General features: G+C 46.7%; 1 protein-coding gene and 1 long non-coding RNA gene across 3 annotated transcripts; one reads left to right on the top strand and one right to left on the bottom strand.

Moving 5' to 3' along the window:
* Positions 1–1,374: 1,374 nt before the first annotated feature.
* On the bottom strand, positions 1,375–3,759 carry LOC131808810 (uncharacterized). The gene is made up of 2 exons (XR_009344965.1): positions 3,623–3,759; positions 1,375–2,070 (listed from the first exon to the last, which is right to left on the bottom strand). It is a non-coding gene; the product is annotated as an uncharacterized LOC131808810 (long non-coding RNA).
* On the top strand, positions 3,637–12,767 carry ZNF436 (zinc finger protein 436). 2 transcript variants are annotated; one of them, XM_059134892.1, is made up of 3 exons: positions 3,637–3,776; positions 5,976–6,102; positions 8,304–12,767. In XM_059134892.1, the coding sequence occupies exons 2-3, from the start codon at positions 5,997–5,999 to the stop codon at positions 9,554–9,556; spliced, it is 1,359 nt and encodes a 452-aa protein (XP_058990875.1). In that variant the 5' UTR covers positions 3,637–3,776; positions 5,976–5,996; the 3' UTR covers positions 9,557–12,767. The 2 variants fall into 2 exon arrangements, with proteins under 2 accessions (XP_058990875.1, XP_058990874.1); XM_059134891.1 differs by lacking the exon at positions 3,637–3,776 and adding an exon at positions 4,803–5,168.
* The last annotated feature ends 6,411 nt before the right edge of the window (positions 12,768–19,178 follow it).

Here is a 19,178-nt window from a genome sequence, read left to right as displayed (position 1 = left end):
AATTTCCCATTCCCTCCTCCCTGAGCCCTAGGCAAGCCCTAGGCAACTATTCTGCTTTCCATCTCTACGAATTGTATTATTATACTTTTTAAAAAAGATTTTATTTATTTATTTGAGAGAGAGAGAGAGCATGTGCAAGGGGAGGGGCAGAGGGGGAGGGAGAAGCAGACTCCCCAGTGAGTGGGGACCCTGATGTGAGACCAGATCCCAGGACCCTGCGATCATAACCTGAGCCAAAGTCAAACACTTAACCGACTGAGCCACCCAGGTGCCCCGTATTATCATACTCTTCACAAAATGAGGATACCAAAGTTCAAAGAGTAATTTGCTTCCAGGGGACAATCTGGACTGAACCCAGGCTGCTGTTCATGCTCTTAAGCCACTTTGAAATAGGGCTTCATCTCAAGAGCATCTGCGGTGTGTTTTACTTCCCTCATAACAAGGATGGTGCCCGTGTGCCCAGGCCCTCCTCTGTGCCTCTGTGTTGCCACCATTCTCACATTTAATTGTCACAGCAAGCCCCACGGTCATTGTGAGGGGCTGTGTCCTGTCTCCCCGCAGTGTCTGATACCGAAGAGAGACACAGGAAGCACATTCGGTGAACGGGGGCCTATCCAATGCTTTTAAGTAGACTAACTCACACTAGATAACTTTGTTGTACGTTTTTAATGCAATTGCTTACATTTTGGGGGAAAATGTTGATTGTCTCAGGAGAAAACCAGCTGAAACTCTGGAGCTCGTAAGGAACTTCCCAGGCCTCTCCACTCCCCCTCCTCCTGCGAGTGGATCTGCTCTCCGCACCCCAGGCCAGCCCCAGTCTGCCACCCCACCCCCACCCCGACCCCCATCTGCACCTCATCACCAGCTCTGTTGATCCACAGGCCAAAGGCTGAGGCAGGCAGGCAAGGGGACATAAGAGACTGTCCCTGCTCGGCTTCCTCCCCCGGCCACTCCACCCACACTCTTCCTCTAGCCCAGCACAGTCCCGGCCATCCTGGAACAAGCTGTGTCCTTTCACGCCTCCCTGACTTCGCACATGCTGTTCTGAAGACTGGATGCCTTCCCTCGTTCTCCACCTCCAAGACTCCTACAGTCTCTGCGAGCCAGCTCAGATGTCACCTCCTCTGGGAAGCCTCCTCCCCTGCCCTGTGCTGTCTGCCCGCCCCCTCCTCTGCACAGACTTGCTCATCGTATACTAAGGCACTTGGACCTCAACGAGCGACCCGGCGTCAGTGTGTCCCCCTGTCCCCAACTCCTTGTGCTCTGCTCGGAGTAGGGGTCAAGGGGAACCCAGGGCGCTGGGATTTTTCTTGATGCTCCTAGGACATGTGAAAATAAGATGGCAAAACAAGTTCACAAATAAATACTGAGGCATATTTTTCCACGTTTAATACATTAATGGCTTCTAATACAAAAAAAATCACACCATAATTGTGCTGCTCACAAGATGATTAAAGGATTTATTAAAATATAATAATGTAGGGTGCTCCACAGGCATAGTAGTCTTTGTTAATAAGAAACAAGCTTAAGGGCACAGAAAGAGGGTCTTTGATCAAATTGGTCAGTGGATCTGACATAACGTATAACCCCATTCGGAGATAATGTCAAAAGCCTAACTTGGAGACCCTGGCCCAGTGGTTCTTCTGGCCCCTTTCCGTGATGAGGGGCTCTGCTGCCCCCTCTGTACTCAGTAGGTGCTCAGTGTTGGCCGAATGATGGGAACACGTGCAGCTTTCCAAGTTAATTATTGAAAATTCTCATACAATAAGTATTCCTGAGAAACAATGAAGTCCTGAACAATGGGGCAGGAAGCCACCTCCTTCTCCAGTGACCCCCCCCCAACCCTCAGAGTCCCGCTGAAGGCTGCGGCAGGAAGCCCCTCACCCGCCGTCTTTCCCCCCTTCTTCCCCAAGGGCACCAAAGGCAGTTGGGCTTTCCCTTTGCTCTCAGCCTCTCTTCTCCTCCGCCCTCTAAGGGTCCCAGGTGAAGAGAGAGAGAAGCACTTACTCGCAGAAGGAGGCCAGCAGCCAAGCTGGGCTCCCAGGGAGAGTTTCCAGCCCCCAGGCAGGCCTGAGGAATAAAAGAAACAGTGAGAGGACAAAGAAGGACTTAGAGCACTGGAGCTAGGGGGAGAAAGGGCTAAGGAAGTTTACAAAGCAATCTGTCAGAGAAGGGATGAAAAGGGAGCCCTGCTGGGCTGACAGGCTCAGGGGCTCAACTCACCTTAGGCCCAATTAGAAATGTGCAATTACTGCACCAAAGTCTGAACTGACCCCCCCCCCCCACCCCCCTTTCCTTGTCCTTGTGGAGAAGTTTCCCTGAGCGTGAGGTCTCCACTTTCTGAGTTCTGGCAGCTTCAAATACCTCTGCTCTACTGGGCTCAATCTACCAATTTGCTTGAATCCACCAAACCGGCCCAACTTCCAATCCCCTCTGGATTTCCAGCAGAAACACCACATGAGGGGAAGGCCACCAGCAGATTCTCACAGCTCCTGGGCCACTCTGACTTCCCAGATTTTCTGAGCCAGTGAAAATATCCACAGGCCTTTCTGGAAGTGTCCTCCCTACCCCCGCCACCAAAGGCAGGATAAATAATAGTAACAGCTATTATGTGAGCGTTCCTTCTGCATAGTGCTTTATGTCACCTCACTCAGTGCTCACCACCAACTGAGGGACGATTGCTCTGTCTTACAGAAAGGGAAATGGGCCTGCGGAGATTGAATCACTTTCTAAAGGACAGCCAGCCAGGATTCCAACTCAGGTCTGTCTGACCTCGATACCCCACGCTCTTCCCACTGCGGACACCGTCTCTTGGGGACCTTCCAAAATTCCTTTTTCTCTTTCTTTCTTCTTCTTCTTTATTTTTTTGTGTGTGGTACCCAAATAAATTTCAGATGGGGTAGGATGGTATAATTCTGAGCTATCTAAAGAATTCCTACCCTCACAGCTGGGGATGAGGAGTGGGAGTGGGAGAGCCAGCCTCAGGGCTGGGTAGGGTCCTAGCTCTTTTCAGACACTTGAGTAATTTAACCATAAATAACTGGGCACTGGGAACAGGACACTCACTAATAAAAGCATAGCCTGGAGTCATGTTGGGGGTTGTGGGGGGGTGGGTGGAGAATTCAAGTCACTCAGTGGGTGGATATATCTGCAAAACAAAAGAAAAGCCCCTTTCCCAGCCCAGGCAAAGAAGTCTCCTGTAAAGTTAGAGACAACAGGCTTCTGGGCACGTAGCCAAGGTTCTGGGGATATTTATAACTTGAAGAGGGTGGGAGTCCCTAATAAGCTGCTATATTCTTTTTCCATCACTTCCCTCTCCAAGGCTACAGCGAGCTCAGAGCTCTTCCCCACGCAGAATGCCTGCCTTCCCGAGTGCTCTGCTGCCATTGTCTAATTTTCTCATCCTGGCTGGGGAAAGGGAAGGCTGCAAGCCCTTCCGTTCGGAAGAACTCCAGTTGAATGCAGCTTAGCTGCTGCTGGTGTTTCTTGGCTAGCTGCTGTGGTCTCAGCGATCTGCCTATGAGTCTGTGGTTTCTCTGAGCTGCCTGAGAGTCTGTGAGTCTTTGGGATCCGCCTACGGATCTCTGGGCTCTGCAGCCAAGTCTACGGATTTGAAATCTACCTGCGGGGCTGAGATATCCGGGATCTGCCAGTGATCTCCAGAATCCTTCCAAACACCCGAAGTCTCAGAGAACTCTGCCTGCGGATTTGGAATCTGTTTGAGGCCGCTCAGATCTTGGAGCCGGCGATCTAGTGGATCTTTTGCGGGTCAGGAGGTAAGTCTGTTCTTTCCCCAGCTGGGTTTTTCGGCTTTCCACCTTCAGCCGGTCAGGGACTGCTAGCATCCTGAAGGTCCGCCCGGCTCAGGGCTCAGAGGCCCAAGAACTCATCCGTGCAGGAAACCATCAGAAATCCTTTTAGGAGACAACCCGTCAGGGATGATAAGGACGACTCTTCTCAGCCCTGAGGCCGGACTCGCTCCTCCTTCGGCGCCCTATCCCCCACCGTCGCTTCTGTATACCCTCAGGGTTTTCGCATCCCCTCTACTGGGCGCAACTTAACCCGCCCCTCAAGGGGCGCCCTCTTTAGAAGGACAAGGTTGCATGCCTCTATAGGGTTAACAGCGGTGGAGCCGGGACACCCCCTGGCCAAGCCGCGCACCTCACTAGCCAGAGCGCCCGCGGCGCAGGGTCTCCTGGGAGTTGTAGTCCGTGTAGCCAGTGAGAGTGCCGCAGGCTCTGCTGGGAGACGTAGTGCGTGGGCGGAGCTCAAAGTTACAGCGCTGCCGCTGAGTCTCCCCTGGGGAGTGGGCGGGCGGCTGCCGCTTTCCTCTCAGGCCCCGGCTGTCAAATGAGGGCCAATCCCAGAAGAACCCAACACAGGCCAGCATCTAAATTAGGCCCGAAGTCGAAGTTAAGGCCCGATTCAAGATAAGCTTCTAAGGTCGTGAGGAGATGCAGAGCAACCTCTCTGGCTTAATCGGGCTGTAGTCTCCAAGTGAAGAAAGCGGAAGATACTACGCCCTGGCTAGGAGGACGTGCTTCTTTCTTCACCCTTTTGTTCTTTTCCCTCCTTGGTTTTTGGCCTCTGACTGGCCTTTGTACGCCAGAATGGAACTCCAACTCCCGGCAGGCCACGGGGACAGGCGCAGGCGTGATAGGGTGCTCAGCCGCGCTCAAGAGGCGGGCCTAATGTTCGCCATCTAATTGGCAGAGCGTTTTGCGAGCCTTGCTCGCTGATTGGTTAAGGTAGCTGCCGGAAAGGGCCCAGCCTCGAGATGGGAGAGCGGAGGCGTTCTGTGGGCTGGGCTGAGAGCCTCCTCCCCGAGACAGCATCGACTTGACCCCCCGGCCCGGGAGAGCCCGAGCCAGGGGGCTGTCTTAGTAAATTCCTGCAGTGCCTCCACCCTACGGTGGCGGAGACACAGAGGGCGGGTCGCGCTCGAGGGTCAGGGAGGAGAGTGACCCGGCCCGGGTCCAGGGCCCTCCCCACCCGTCTGGCGGCCAGAACTCCAGCCCTGGGGAGTGGGCAGGGCCTGTTTTCTGTGCCTCACGCCCTGCTTTTCGCCTCCTTTAGCGCTGTCTGCTAGCTGCTTTCCTGCTCTCTCTTCTTGGAGGCGAATCCTTGAGTCCGAGATGGCAGCCACCCTGCTCATGGCTGGGTCCCAGGTAAGCCGGGGGTGGCTTCTCGGACCCTGCCTCTGCTTACCCACCTTGTCCCGGCGTTTCTTTGCTCTGCAGATCCCTGTTGGCAATTCCCTGGGATTAGTAATTCACTCGCTTCGGTATTCTGCCTCCAGGAACCTCAGTATCAGGCCAGTATAGCCACAGACAAACATTTATCGAGCACCAGCTGTATACCTTTAAATACCGGGGAGACAAAAGATGGATGAAACGGGCCCTCCCTGCCTGCTCACAATCTTTAGGGAGACAGACGACGCATCCGGTTAACTGTAATAGGACGTGATAACAGCTTTATTTGTCGTAGGAACTAAGTGCCAAAGTGCCAAGTGGTGTGAGAACCAAGAAGTGGGAGTGATTAATGCTGGAGAGTCCGAGGGAGGAGTGGAACGGAGCAGGGGGTGGGGGCACAGAAGAACATTTGGTACTGGAACAGGGCCTTAAAGAAGTGTAAGATCTCACTAGTCTGAGAAAGAGATTCCAGGAAAAGAGGAACATTGTGAGTAAAGCTATGGAATGATGTAGGTGATGCCTGTGTTCTGAGAAAAGTACCGCTAGAGGATAAAGTTCTGGAGTAGGCAGGGACATCTGGCTATGGAAATAGCAGGGTACTCCGCTGGTAAATGGCTCCCTTCTCTACCACATCTCTTTTTTTGTCTGCTTATTTCTTCTCTCCACTCTTCAGTTAATTCCTTTTGCCTTCTCAACGATTCTAGCCATGTCTCTAATTTCAAGAAGAAAAACTGGTACTAACCTCCAGATACCAAGTAATGAGGAAGCATTGTGTGATTTCAGGCACCTGTGACATTTGAAGATATGGCCATGTACCTCACTCGGGAAGAATGGAGACCTCTGGACCCTACACAAAGGGACCTTTACAGGGATGTTATGCAGGAGAATTATGGAAACGTCGTCTCATTAGGTAAGTAAGGATTCTCTCTCTCTCCACCCCCACATTTTCAAGACTCTCAAAAATGGCTTAACTTTTACAATGCAACCTAGTTGTTTGATTTTTAAAGCAATTAATTGGCTATTGGCTTGAGTTCTGTCCACAGGCAAATCTTTTGAGTGTAGAAACATCAGGTCATATTGTCTAAAAAGAAAAACTGTTTCTGCCCATTTTAGAAACATTCAGATTTCTTATGCCCTGAGTCATCTACCCTTCTCCAGCCTGTTTGTACAGATCACTGACCAAACAGGTCTAACATAATGGTGCGTGCCAGGATGTAAATGCCCCTGTAAATGGTGATTTTACTGCAAGATTGAGGGGAGTTCTGACCTAGGTTCATGGGAGGGCAAAAAGCCACATTTTTGTGTTTGTTTTGGCTTTAAGCCCTAGCTTTGGCTGACATCCTTTATTTATCTGGAGCAGGTACTTGTCTAGAGGTGATTCAGAGTTGATCGTAGGTTTTGAGTGTGTCAGATGTTCAGGAGAATCATGAATAGAATGATCACAGATTCTATTAGGCAGGGAAGTGAATTTTTTTGATGGTCTGCAGACCTGTCTACTCTTGGCTGTCCTTTGGTATGGATGTAACTAGAATAAATAATATATTCTTGAGCTGAATGGTGTTTGACTCACTTAGTCTCTTGGTAGCACTTGACAGAAGTTAGCAACTGTGTATGGTTCACTAGGCCATCTGCCATTCATTAGGAATAATTCTTTTTTGGAAACCCTTATTTCTGTAGCCTTTCCCAGAACAAAAGGCAACTATGAGGGGTTTCATTTTAAACTTGGGCTCTTCCTGATGTTCCAAGATTCTTGGATCTTTCCTTTAGAAAAGTAACTAGAAATGAAGATAATTACCTAGATGTATTGCAGTCTCTAATCCAAATATTCCACTCAATCCAACAAAAGAATGAAGTGAGAATCTTAAAGAAATGTGAATTTATATGGCTATGGTCCAGCCCAAGTAGCACTTGTTAGAAGAATGGAAGCATGAAAGAACACACGCACACACACACACACACGCACACACAGAAAAACAAGTTCCTGGAAAATTTGGCACTGGGTTAATAATATTTACAAGGTTTCTTTACCTCAAGACTTGTCAGAGCCTTTAATGTGTTAAATGGCATGTGAATTTCTAAGAAGAGGCTATTAGATGCACCATGCACCAAATGAATTTATCCATGGACCCTTTTCTTCCAGCATACCTACTAACCTCTTTGTTGAAGGGTATGCTAAGAAACACAACTTAGAAAATGCAGTGTCTGGTAGAAAGTTTCTTGTAGACAGTCGTTGTATACTTTCATTTTCATTTGCAGACTGTATTTCATTAATGTCGGGAATGTTCTGAGCTGTTTTTGCATCCTCCAACCTTCCCTCCTCTACTCATACTAGGAGGCCACTGGAAAGTAGCAAGTAACATTCGGCAGTCACCTCTCCTGTCAGTTAAAGACTTGCGATAGCCAGACAAAAATGTGTTTTTCCCATAGTAACCCAGTAGATTCTTAGTAACTATGACATGGTAATAATGAAGACTTGAAAAGTTAAGAACATAACAGACAATACAATCACGCATAAAATATCTAGCCCCTTGGCTTTTAGAGATTCTAATATGGAGTCTCTTATATTTTCTGTTTTCTCTTTCTGGCTCTTTTCTTTCAAAACACCAGGAATATATATAATTTTCTTAAAGAAACATTAACTCTAGTGGCACAGAGCATGAACCGTGATTAGATAGACCTGGGTTTCAATCATGGCTCCACCATTTACTACTTTATAAGCCTGCACAAGTCACTTCTCTCGTTTTTTTTTTTTTTTTTTAAGATTTAATTTATTTGTCAGAGAGAGCAAGTGCACAAGCAGGGGCAGCAGCAGGCAGAGGGAGAAGCAGGCTCCCTGCTGAGCAAGGAGACCGAAGTGGGACTCAATCCCAGGGCCCTGGGATCATGGCCTGAGCTGAAGGCAGACACTTAACCAACTGAGCCACCAAGTGTTGCCCTTCTCCGGGTCTTGGATTTAAATCATCATAGAGTGGAAATCATCATAATGCCAGACTTTCAGGGTGGTTGAAATAATGGGATAAAGAACTTAGCACAGTGCCTGCTACACAGTAGATAAATTTTTTGTGTGTATTTGCCAGTATTATTATTATGACTATTTGTGCTTTATTACAGATTTTGAGATCAGGAGTGAGAACGAGGTGAATCCAAAGCAAGAGATTAGTGAAGATGTAGAATTTGGGACTGCCTCTGAAAGACCTGTTGGGAATACTGAGGAAAATCCTGAAAATGAAGAGGCCTTTGAAAGTGGGGATAGACCAGAAAGACAGTGGGGAGATTTAACAGCAGAAGAATGGGTAAGCTATCCTCTTCAACAAGTCACTGATCTGCTTGTTCACAAGGAAGTCCACACAGGCATCCGATATCATATATGCTCTCATTGTGGAAAGGCCTTCAGTCAGATCTCAGACCTTAATCGACATCAGAAAACCCACACTGGAGACAGACCCTATAAGTGTTATGAATGTGGAAAGGGCTTCAGTCGAAGCTCACATCTTATTCAGCATCAAAGAACACACACTGGGGAAAGGCCCTATGACTGTAATGAGTGTGGGAAAAGTTTTGGAAGAAGCTCTCACCTCATTCAGCACCAGACAATCCACACGGGAGAAAAGCCCCACAAATGTAACGAGTGTGGGAAAAGTTTCTGCCGGCTGTCTCACCTAATCCAGCACCAAAGGACACACAGTGGGGAAAAGCCCTATGAGTGTGAGGAGTGTGGGAAAAGCTTCAGCCGGAGCTCTCACCTAGCTCAGCACCAGAGGACCCACACAGGTGAGAAGCCTTACGAGTGTAATGAATGTGGACGAGGCTTCAGTGAGAGATCTGATCTCATCAAACACTATCGAGTCCATACGGGGGAGAGGCCCTACAAGTGTGATGAGTGTGGGAAGAATTTCAGTCAGAACTCCGACCTAGTGCGCCATCGCAGAGCCCACACGGGAGAAAAGCCGTACCACTGTAACGAATGTGGGGAGAATTTCAGCCGTATCTCACACTTGGTTCAGCACCAGAGAACCCACACTGGGGAAAAGCCATACGAATGTAATGCTTGTGGGAAAAGCTTCAGCCGGAGCTCTCATCTCATCACACACCAGAAAATTCACACTGGAGAGAAGCCCTACGAGTGCAACGAGTGTTGGCGAAGCTTTGGTGAAAGGTCAGATCTAATTAAACACCAGAGAACCCACACTGGAGAGAAGCCCTATGAGTGTGTACAGTGTGGAAAAGGTTTCACTCAGAGCTCCAACCTCATCACACATCAAAGAGTTCATACGGGAGAGAAGCCGTATGAATGTACCGAATGTGAGAAGAGTTTCAGCCGGAGCTCAGCTCTAATTAAACATAAGAGAGTTCATACTGACTAAGTCCTGTAATTAACAAGAAATGATTCATTTGAAGGTACAGTTTTATTTGATATACAAGAGCTCTCTCAAGACTGAGCTTCTTTTACCATACTGAATTTCCATGTGGGCCACAGGTTAAAACATCAAAGAAGATAAGCCATTTGCAATTCTGACCCACAACTCTGGGAATGTTATCTCCTCCTCCAAAGTAATGATTTTTATTCATTCGATATTAATGAAGTACTTCATCAAAATCAACCCCACAAATAACTGGGAATCGGAAGACCAGGGGATAAATGCTGGTAAATACTCAGGCCTGGAAATGGAGTAAAACTTTAAAAGTTATTTCTCTCGTCCTTGGCCCAAAGAACTATGCTAGGGGAAATGTTGGACTGTAATAGGGTGGTCACAGCTGCTTCAGAAAAAGACAACCAGAGACTGCCCAAATTGCCACACCTATTCACTCTCTGTAGTAGTTGGGCACACACATCTTCCCCTTCAAAAGGCTTTTTCCTTGAGTTGCTCATGCATTTGTCTCTTTCCATCTTCCTGAGAGCAGGATTCTGCACGATGAAGGCAATGATCAAAACTTTTCTCATTATTTCTAATTTAACTTTATTAAAGCTTGCATCTTTGGAGAAGCTAACTGAAGATACAGATTGAAAGGAAAAATGAGACACAGGTTTGGGGACCAAGGAACTCATCAGTGGTGGTGACTTTAGCAAAAGAGATGCCCACTGTTGTTCTCGCCATTAATCAGAATGTATTCATTTTCTTTGGGAATCACTGTAGGGAACATTGTAGGGAAAATATCTTCAAGGAAAGCTAGGACCATACTGATGGTGGAGTGTAAGGAGCAAGTGGAATTGACCACTTCAGGGAAGGAAACACAGAATTCCTCCCCAAGGAATACCACCGGTCCTTTCTGTGTTCTTCCCCCTCTGCCCTTTAAGATCAATTCTCCTTATACTGCTAACTCTAGAATTTGATAAGGGCCACATCCCAGTGTTCATCTTGGCTTGCATAAGGGCATGTGTAATGTACAGTAAAACGTGTATTCTTGTAATTTTTCCAGTAACGGAAACTGTATTCACACAGAATTAGCATGTTCTTGGGTGATGTTGATCATGTGACAGAGCTGCAGACAACTTCAGTGTGAGAAATGTCCTTTTGTTTTCATTATTTTCTAAGGAAAAAAACTTAAACACTAGTGCTCTAGTGTGCACTCTCCTGTAAGATCTGTCTTTGTACAGAACTAAGCACTTGTTTCTGTGTATCAGCCAATTGCGGGAGACAATGACCGGATAGAGAGGTTGATTGTCCTGTTCTCAGACTGAATTATCTTCTCTTTGGCCTAGTCACAAGGAATTAATAAACCTAGATAGGAATGTATCTCCATCCTCTCAGTCTACAGAAACATGTAGTTAAAATGAGAGTTGACCCAATTTAAACCTGTTAGTGTCAGATCCTCTCATCCCAGCTCACCATAGGAATTAAGAAATACCCCAGATGTTGATGCTTACCCAGGCTTTTGGGGATGGCAGTGTGAGGGGACTAGAGTAAGGAATATATATTTTTGAGAGTGCCCCCAAGTTCTTCCTACTGTGCTTTATCGTGAGTGTTGTAACATTTGAAAAATACTTCTGCCGTAGGTCTTTGGGACTTGGTGTGTTAAGGGAGCCAGTGGTCTCTCGGGGAGTCTGCTAAAATGAGTCATGAGGACCCACAGCTGTGTGGGCCTGCATCCTCTGCAGTGAGTGACAAAGCCTTGAAAGTAACACCACCACTCCCTGAAGGAGGTTTCTTTATTATGTCGCCTCCCCTACTGAAATATAAACTGGGGCAGGGAGCATGTTTTGTGTTCTATACAAAAATCTAGCTGATGGTGGGTATTCATATTTTAATTGTTGAATGACTTACATGTTCTTGATGACTCAACTCGAGTATGTCTTTTCCCGTGTCAGTGTTGCTAATGGTTTTAATGACTAGCAAAGTTCTCCTGTTGTTTCTGTGAGCCACAGTGGGCATCAGCTTTGGAGTGGCCCCAGAAGACAGCATCCTCATGACCCAAGTATATATCACTCCCGTTTTCTTCCCCCACTCTTCTGCCTCGCCCCAAGCTGTTCCTGCTGCTGCTTTTAGCTTCTTAGAGGTGAGTGGCTCAAGAAGAGGCTTCTAAGTGCCCCAGCCTTCTCTCCATATGCCTACACTCCAGCTGGGAAATTAGAAGGGCAAGGGCCAAGACCACCTATTTCCTCTCTTTTTTCCCAACTGCTGCCCATTTGCCGTGTTGAACTTTGTGTAGAACTTATGCATCAGACTCTCTTTGCTAATGCTTTTTGCATGTCTTCTGCTCCCCAGTCTCTGGCTGCTTCTGCACATACCCTGAACACTTTGTGCCTGTTTTCTATGGTTGTGGAGAGTGAGTGAATAAGTAAGTGTGTAGAGCAGTTTTTCGTACGGTATTGGTCGCAGTTATGCTAGTGTCTACATCTGTATTCTAACAATATTCTATAATTAAAAGTATAATTTTTAAAAATCAAAACACTGAGAATTATTTTAGTCATCCAGCACTGATTCCTAAGATGGCATTTCATCAGATTCATTAAAATGGGCATGACTGTCTTTACATTAATGCATTTGTACAGATGTTCTCGTGGAAATGGGGGTGTACGTTGTTTTCACACATGGGTGAGCCCTCTGGATATTACCAAAATTTGGGAAGATGCAAAAATCTGGGTAGTTTCCTATAAAGATTGGGCTGGTAGCAAAAGAGCATGGAAATAATTTGGTTATGAGAGGCCCATTAGCCTTGGAGAGGGAAAAAAACAAACACATCCAAAAGCAGAAATGAGAGGAGGCCTTTGTTGCTTTAAGGAGGTATTTTTGGGTACCTGTTGAGAATGCTGAAACAATTTCTACTGAACCAGTATTGGGATCCCAGAACAGATAACCTCTCAGAAACAGTCAAAGGCTCTCTGTTCACGACAGTTAGTTTGCCTAAGGCAGTGATTATGTATTACTAGGGTGTGGCTATGTTTTCAAATCACTTACAAGCAATTTTCTTTGATGAATACCTTCTTTAAAGGGAGGACCAGGCTAGGCAGAGGGAGGGAGTAGAAGTGCTTTAAATTGAGGAAAAACACAAATACGGAAGTAAAATTGTAACTATACCTATTGCCAAAACTTGGAAACGGAAAGAGGTTTTATTAAAACCCTTTTTAAAATTCTATTTTTCCCTCTACGTGATCAGCAGTTTTTATTTCTGGGAGGAAACGTAAAAGGAAAACCCGGGCTCACCCGGAGCCTCTGCTCTAAAGGTATTTGATATGTTAATGCTTCGCCATTGTTGTAAAGGAGATTTCCTTCTGTGGGATCTGTTCTCTAAGAGGCTAGGTTAGGGCTTTGCTTCCAGGCCGCTAGGATACTGATGAACGCACTGAAATGATAATTTGCTAAGTGGTTCCCTACTGTTTCAAAAGTTGGTATTATTTAAAAAGGAGTTCCTGTGGCCTGGGATAAATGGACTCTTTGAAGCATTGGTTAGATACCCATCCTTATGATAGCCTGGGCTACCGCTTCTCTGTTGGGGACTCCAAGATAAAAGGTCATTAGTGAAAACCACTGAGGAGTGAAACTAACAGAAGAAAATTACCTTGTTGTGACCTAAAATTGTTTCATAGTTAATCCCATTTTAAAATCTGTTTTCCTAAATGCTTCATGTTCAAAGTTTGTATCATTTTTCAGCATCTCCAAAGGTGGTTTTGTTTTTCCTTCTGGGGGGAGATTGAGGCTGATAACCTCAAGATCTCACTCTGAGTTTCACAGTAGCCCTTGCGCCTAACTGCCTTGGAGACCCCTCCATCTGGAAATGACCCAGGCACCTTAAAGTCAATGCCCCACGTGACCTTCGCATTTTCCTCCACCAGCTCCCAGCTGTCTCTCCTATAATTCTTCCCCTCCCTCCCTTCTTTCCTTCCTCCTCTTTCCTTCCTTTAGATTTACTTATCCATTTGAGATGGAGAGGGGGGCGCGTGAGAGAGAGTGAGGAGAGGGGCGGAGAGAGGGAGAAAATCTAGCCAACTCACTGCTGAACGGGGAATGTGACATGAGGCTACATCCCATGACCCATGAGATCACAACCTGAGCTGAAACCCAAAGTAGAATGCTTAACCCGACTGAACCACCCAGGCACCCCTCCTGTATTTCTTCACTCAGTCATTGCCCGGTTATCCAAGCTGGACGCTTGCATATTGTACTCAACAGCTCCTGCTCCTTTTGGCACCCTCCCCAAACCAATAAATATTAGCGGACTAGTCATTCAGTCGTGACCAACCTTCCTTTCTCTACTTGCTCTCTCACGACTTACCATGTGACCTTGGGCACGTTAATTAATTTTCCTGCTCCTTGGATTTCCCATCCATAAAATGGGTTAGTTCTATCTGCCTCGTGGAGTTGCAAAGATAGAAGCAAGGTAATGGGCTCTGCTGCAGTCATTCAGACCATCACCAGGCCACATCTTGCTTACAGTGTTTCTTCTTTTAAATTTTCCGTAGTTAACATACAGCGCAATATTGGTTTCTGGAGTAAAATTCAGTGATTCATTAATTACATACACCTCCCAGTGCTCATCACAACAGATGCCCTCCTTAATACCCATCACCTGTTTAACCCACCCCCCACCCACCTCCCTCCATCAACCCTGTCTGTTTTCTATCTTTAAGAGTCTCCTATGGCTTGTTTCTCTCTCTCCTTTTTTTTTTTTTTTCCTTCGTCCCCTTCCCATATGTTCATCTGTTTTCTTAAATTCCACATATGAGTGAGATCATGAATCATACAATATTTGTATTTCTCTGATTTATTTCACTTAGCATTAATACACTCTAGCTCCAGTCTTGTCGTTGCAAATACTTTTAAAGATTTTATTTGGGGGGAGGGCACCTGGGTGGCTCCGTCAGTTGGGCATCTCCCTTCAGCACGGGTTGTGGTCCCTGGCCCCTGGGGTCGAGCCCCACGCTGGGCTCCCTGCTCAGTGGGGAGTCTGCTTCTCCCATTCTTCCCCCCCCCCCAGCTTGCGTTTTCTCTGTCTCTCTCTGCTCTCTGCGCACGCTCTCTCTCTCTCAAATAAGTAAATAAATAAATATATTTTTAAGATTTTATTTATTTATTTGACAGAGATCACAAGTAGGCATAGAGGCAAGCAGAGAGAGAGGGGGAAGCAGGCTCCCCACCAAGCAGAGAGCCCAACGCGGGGCTCGATCCCAAGACCCCGAGATCATGACCTGAGCCAAAGGCAGAGGCTTAACCCACTGAGCCACCCAGGTGCCCCAATAAATAAAATATTTTTAAAGAAAGATTTTATTTTATTTTTAGGGTGAGCAAGCAGTGGGTGGGGCAGAGGGAGAGGGAGAATCCTGAAGCTGACTGCCTGCTGAACACAGAGCCCAGAGTGGGTCCCATCCCAGGACCCTGAGATGATGACTTGAGCTGAAATCGAGTTGGCACCTTACCAAACGAGGTGCCCCTAAAGATTTTACTTTTAAGTAATTTTTACACCCACCTTGGAACTCAAACTCACAACCCCAAGATCAAGAGTTGCAAGTTCCTCTGACTGAGCCAGCCAGGCACCCCACATCTTGCTTACTGAAACCACCTTCTAATGTGCTTTTCATTTTTTTAAAAAAGATTTTATTTTTGCAAGAGAGAGTGAAAGAGAGAGCCTGCGCACGCACAAGTAGCGGGAGGGGCAGAGGAGAAGCAGACTCCCCGCCGAGCTGGGAACCCAGATGCAGGACTCCGTCCCAGCACCCTGGGATCATGACCTGAGCCGAAGGCAGCTGCTCAACAGACTGAGCCACCCAAGCGCCCAAACTAGGACTTTCTTTCTTTCTTTCTTTCTTTTTTTAAGATTTTATTTATTTATTGGACAGAGATCACAAGCAGGCAGAGAGGCAGGCAGAGAGAGAGAGGAGGAAGCAGGCTCCCTGCCGAGCAGAGAGCCCAATGCGGAACTCGATCCCAGGACCCTGAGATCATGACCTGAGCCGAAGGCAGCGGCTTAACCCACTGAGCCACCCAGGCGCCCCCAAACTAGGACTTTCTGAAGGGCAAATCCTTTCCTGCCACTGTTCTGTGTAAAACCTTCTCATGCCTCCCATTGCCAGCTGTATACAGTGAAACTCCTGTGTTCATTTTTTAGGAGACCATCTTTGCTCTGGCCTCTGCTGCCCTCCGCTGCCCTCAGATTCAGTTCTCTGCACTACACTCTCCAACCTTTTCTGGAGAATAGTTCTTCCCACTATTCCAGCCAACTCCTCCTCTCCTTCAGGTCTCATACCTCACTTGTTCTAGGAACCCTTTCCGGATCCCACAAGACTGGATCAGATGTTCCTTGTCAGTGTTCCATGGGTTTTTTTTTCCAATCAAAGCATTTTATCCCTGTTTCATAATTGCCTGTTTACTTTTTCGTCTCCTCCATTAGACTGTTACCCTTGAAGTCATTGTGTCTTGCTCATCATTGAATCTTCAGCTGCTAGCAAATGTCTGACTTCAGGTACAGAGTAGGCAGACATCAGATATCTGTTGGGTAAATGATAGGAGAGTATGTGTACACTTCCTTCCCCTCAGCAAGGCTGGTGGCTTCAGGTCTGATTTGCCATCACACAGGCTACTCATGAAAGAACTGTAGAAATTCTGTCACTGCATACCTGGTGGGGCCTTATGCAAGAGGACGAAAGCTCCCCCAGGTGATGTCCTTTGTTTAAGACGTCTCCTCTCCCCTCCCCCAGATAAAGCTGGGATCATGAAGACACCACCCCTGATGGTTCCTGTGTTTAATGAGATTTTGTCATCTTTGGAGGGTTAACTAGGAATAGACTCTTTATGGCAACTTTGGAGCTGTGTTCACGGCAGGCTGTCAGTGCAGGAAGCCTGGGCAGGATTTTAAGACCCCTGCTCTAAGTTTGGTATCTGGTCAAACTCTGAATTCTCCAAGCACATCACATAAAACAAAGGTGATTAATCTTTTACAGGGAGACTCCAGATTCCTTTGCGAATCTCATGAAAGTTTTGCAACATTTGCTTTTATGGAGTTTTGAGAATTCTTTTTTTTTTTTTTTAAGAATTTTTATTTATTTATTTGACAGACAGAGATCACAAGTAGGCAGAAAGGCAGGCAGAGAGAGGAAGGGGAAGCAGGCTCCCCGCCGAGGAGAGAGCCCGACGCGGGGCTCGATCCCAGGACCCCGAGATCATGACCTGAGCTGAAGGCAGCGGCTTAACCCACTGAGCCACCCAGGTGCCCCGAGTTTTGAGAATTCTTTGTATGTTTTGGATACAAGGCCTCTATCAGACATAGGATTTGCAAAAATTTCTCCCCGTCTTTGACTTGTCTTTTCATTCTCTTAATAGTGTCTTTCGAAGAACCATTTTTAAATTTTGATGTTCATTTTCCGATAGGATTTTGATCCAAGGTTTCCTTCTCTGGATCTCCACATGGATAGCTCTTGAATCGTAGCACTTAAATCTGGTTTTTAGCGAGGGCAGGAAGAAGCACACTTTCTGAACTTCATTCTTGTTGAGTTATATCCCCTCTAGTGGAGTTTGGGTTTTAGCCTAGGTCGTACTGCCATTAGACCAGGACAACAGGGAGAGCCTCCTGAGTCCGGCTCTTTAAAGGGCCCGATCTGGCTCTCCTCCAGTTGCACATTTCTTCATGGGGTTAAGGGAACAAGCCCACCCAGAGCTCACACGCCTCTCCCCTTCTCTAGATCACAAACTCCAAGTATTTAGGACCTTGCAATTCTTTGCCCAAACAGCTCACTTCCAAGCTTCTTCTCCAGGTTGTTTTATTTTCTTTCTTTTTTTTTTTAAAGATTTTATTTATTTATTTGACAGAGAGAGATCAGAAGTAGGCAGAGAGGCAGGCAGAGAGAGAGAGAGGGAAGCAGGCTCCCTGCTGAGCAGAGAGCCCGATGTGGGACTCGATCCCAGGACTCTGAGATCATGACCTGAGCCACCCAGGCGCCCCTCTCCAGGTTGTTTTCTTGAGGGAAAATCAAACTTTGTGTGTGTACCCTAGGCCTAGGTTTGTAGGATATACTTATACTAGGCTTATAGGATAGACTTATACCTGCAGGTTAGGTAGCCTCCCACATGTGGACACTAGGGCCCTTCTAGAACAGGGCAGACAGAATGGGAAAAGAAGGGGGGGCAGGCCTCTGTTTGTACTCTATTCCTTTTCTGGTTCCAGGTATGCTATCAAAAATTTCTGGGACACCTGGCTGGCTGAGTAGGAAGAGCAGGTGACTCTTGAGCTCCAGGTCATGAGTTTGAGCCTCACGTTGGGTGTAGAGATTACTAAAATAAATAATTTTTCTTTTAAAAATTTGGGCGTGCCTGGCTGGCTCAGTAGTAGAGCAAGTAACTCTTCTAGATCTTGGGGTTGTGAGTTTGGGCCCCACATTGAAAGTAGAGCCTACTTAAAAAAATTTTTTTCATGAGTGACTTGTGAGGAGGAGTCAGAACTTTGAAATTCCAGATTTCTGAGGTAAGTGATTCGTTGAGTGGGTGAGTATGCTACGAATGGAGCCAGAACACATAAAAGAGGAGGAATCTGGGATGGGTATCAAGATTACAAGTTAAAGGGCCCCTGGGTGGCTCAGTGGGTTAAGCATCTGCCTTTGGCTCAGCTCATGATCCCAGGGTCCTGGTGTCGAGTCCCACATCTGGCTCCTTGCTCAGCGGGGAGCCTGCTTCTCCCTCCCTCTCCCTGCTACTCCACCTGCTTGTGCTTTCTCTCTCTCTCTGTCAAATAAATAAATAAATAAAAATTCTTTTTAAAAGATTACAAGTTAAGTAATTTAACAAAAATTTGCTGAGCACCAGTTTATGTACCTGGCATAAGACTGAATGAGATGAAAACTCTGCCGTTGTAGAATTTATATTCTGGTTGGCGGGGGGGGCGGGGGAGTGATGGACAATAAACAAAGACATACGTTGCATCTGGTGATAACAAGAAAAACAAAGAACAGAATGAAGGGGACTGCTATTTTAGAGAGAGTGGTCAAGGAAAGCCCTGCTAAAGAGGTGACATTAGAGAAAGACCCTGGATGAGTCATCAGGATATCTGGGGAAAATGTTCTAAATCCTTAATTTACTGAAGAGCGATGTAAGGTAGTGAGGCCATGATTGGCAGGCATACTGGAGGAACAACCACCAGATTGGTGGGGGGTGGAACTCGTTGAGGAAGGGGGCAAAAGGTGGGAGATAAAAACCATCTTTAGAGACTAGATGTTGAGTTTGAAGAAACTGTTAGATCCAAGCCCAGCAAGTAGTTGAAAATATGAGTCCAGAGCCCAGGACCAAAAGTTGGGCTGTAGGTAAAGAAATGGGAATAGCTAGCCTGGAGACGATAGTGTAAACCATGCATGGGAATGGGTGTCCCTCCTAGAGCGTGAGAACAGCATCAAGGATGGAATCCTGGGAACACCAGTAGGTAATGATGGGTAGAGGAGAGGACCTAGAAGGAAGAACCCAGAAAATCAGGAGAGGAGAGTCACAGGGCCAAGCACGGGGCACATTTCAAGGTGTCCAGACAGTGACGATGTCTAGTGAAATACTGTGTTTGAAAGTGCGTGGAGGG

The sequence above is a fragment of the Mustela lutreola genome, chromosome 10 (genome assembly GCF_030435805.1).
Source record: "Mustela lutreola isolate mMusLut2 chromosome 10, mMusLut2.pri, whole genome shotgun sequence".
Classification (NCBI taxonomy): domain Eukaryota; kingdom Metazoa; phylum Chordata; class Mammalia; order Carnivora; family Mustelidae; genus Mustela; species Mustela lutreola.
This window is presented reverse-complemented; position numbering and strand designations above follow the sequence as displayed.

Coding starts and splice junctions, on each gene's coding strand:
- ZNF436 (XM_059134891.1), top strand. CDS start 5,136: ATGGCAGCCACCCTGCTCATGGCTGGGTCCCAG. Junction 5,169..5,975: donor TGCTCATGGCTGGGTCCCAG/GTAAGCCGGGGG, acceptor GTGTGATTTCAG/GCACCTGTGACATTTGAAGA. Junction 6,103..8,303: donor TGGAAACGTCGTCTCATTAG/GTAAGTAAGGAT, acceptor GCTTTATTACAG/ATTTTGAGATCAGGAGTGAG.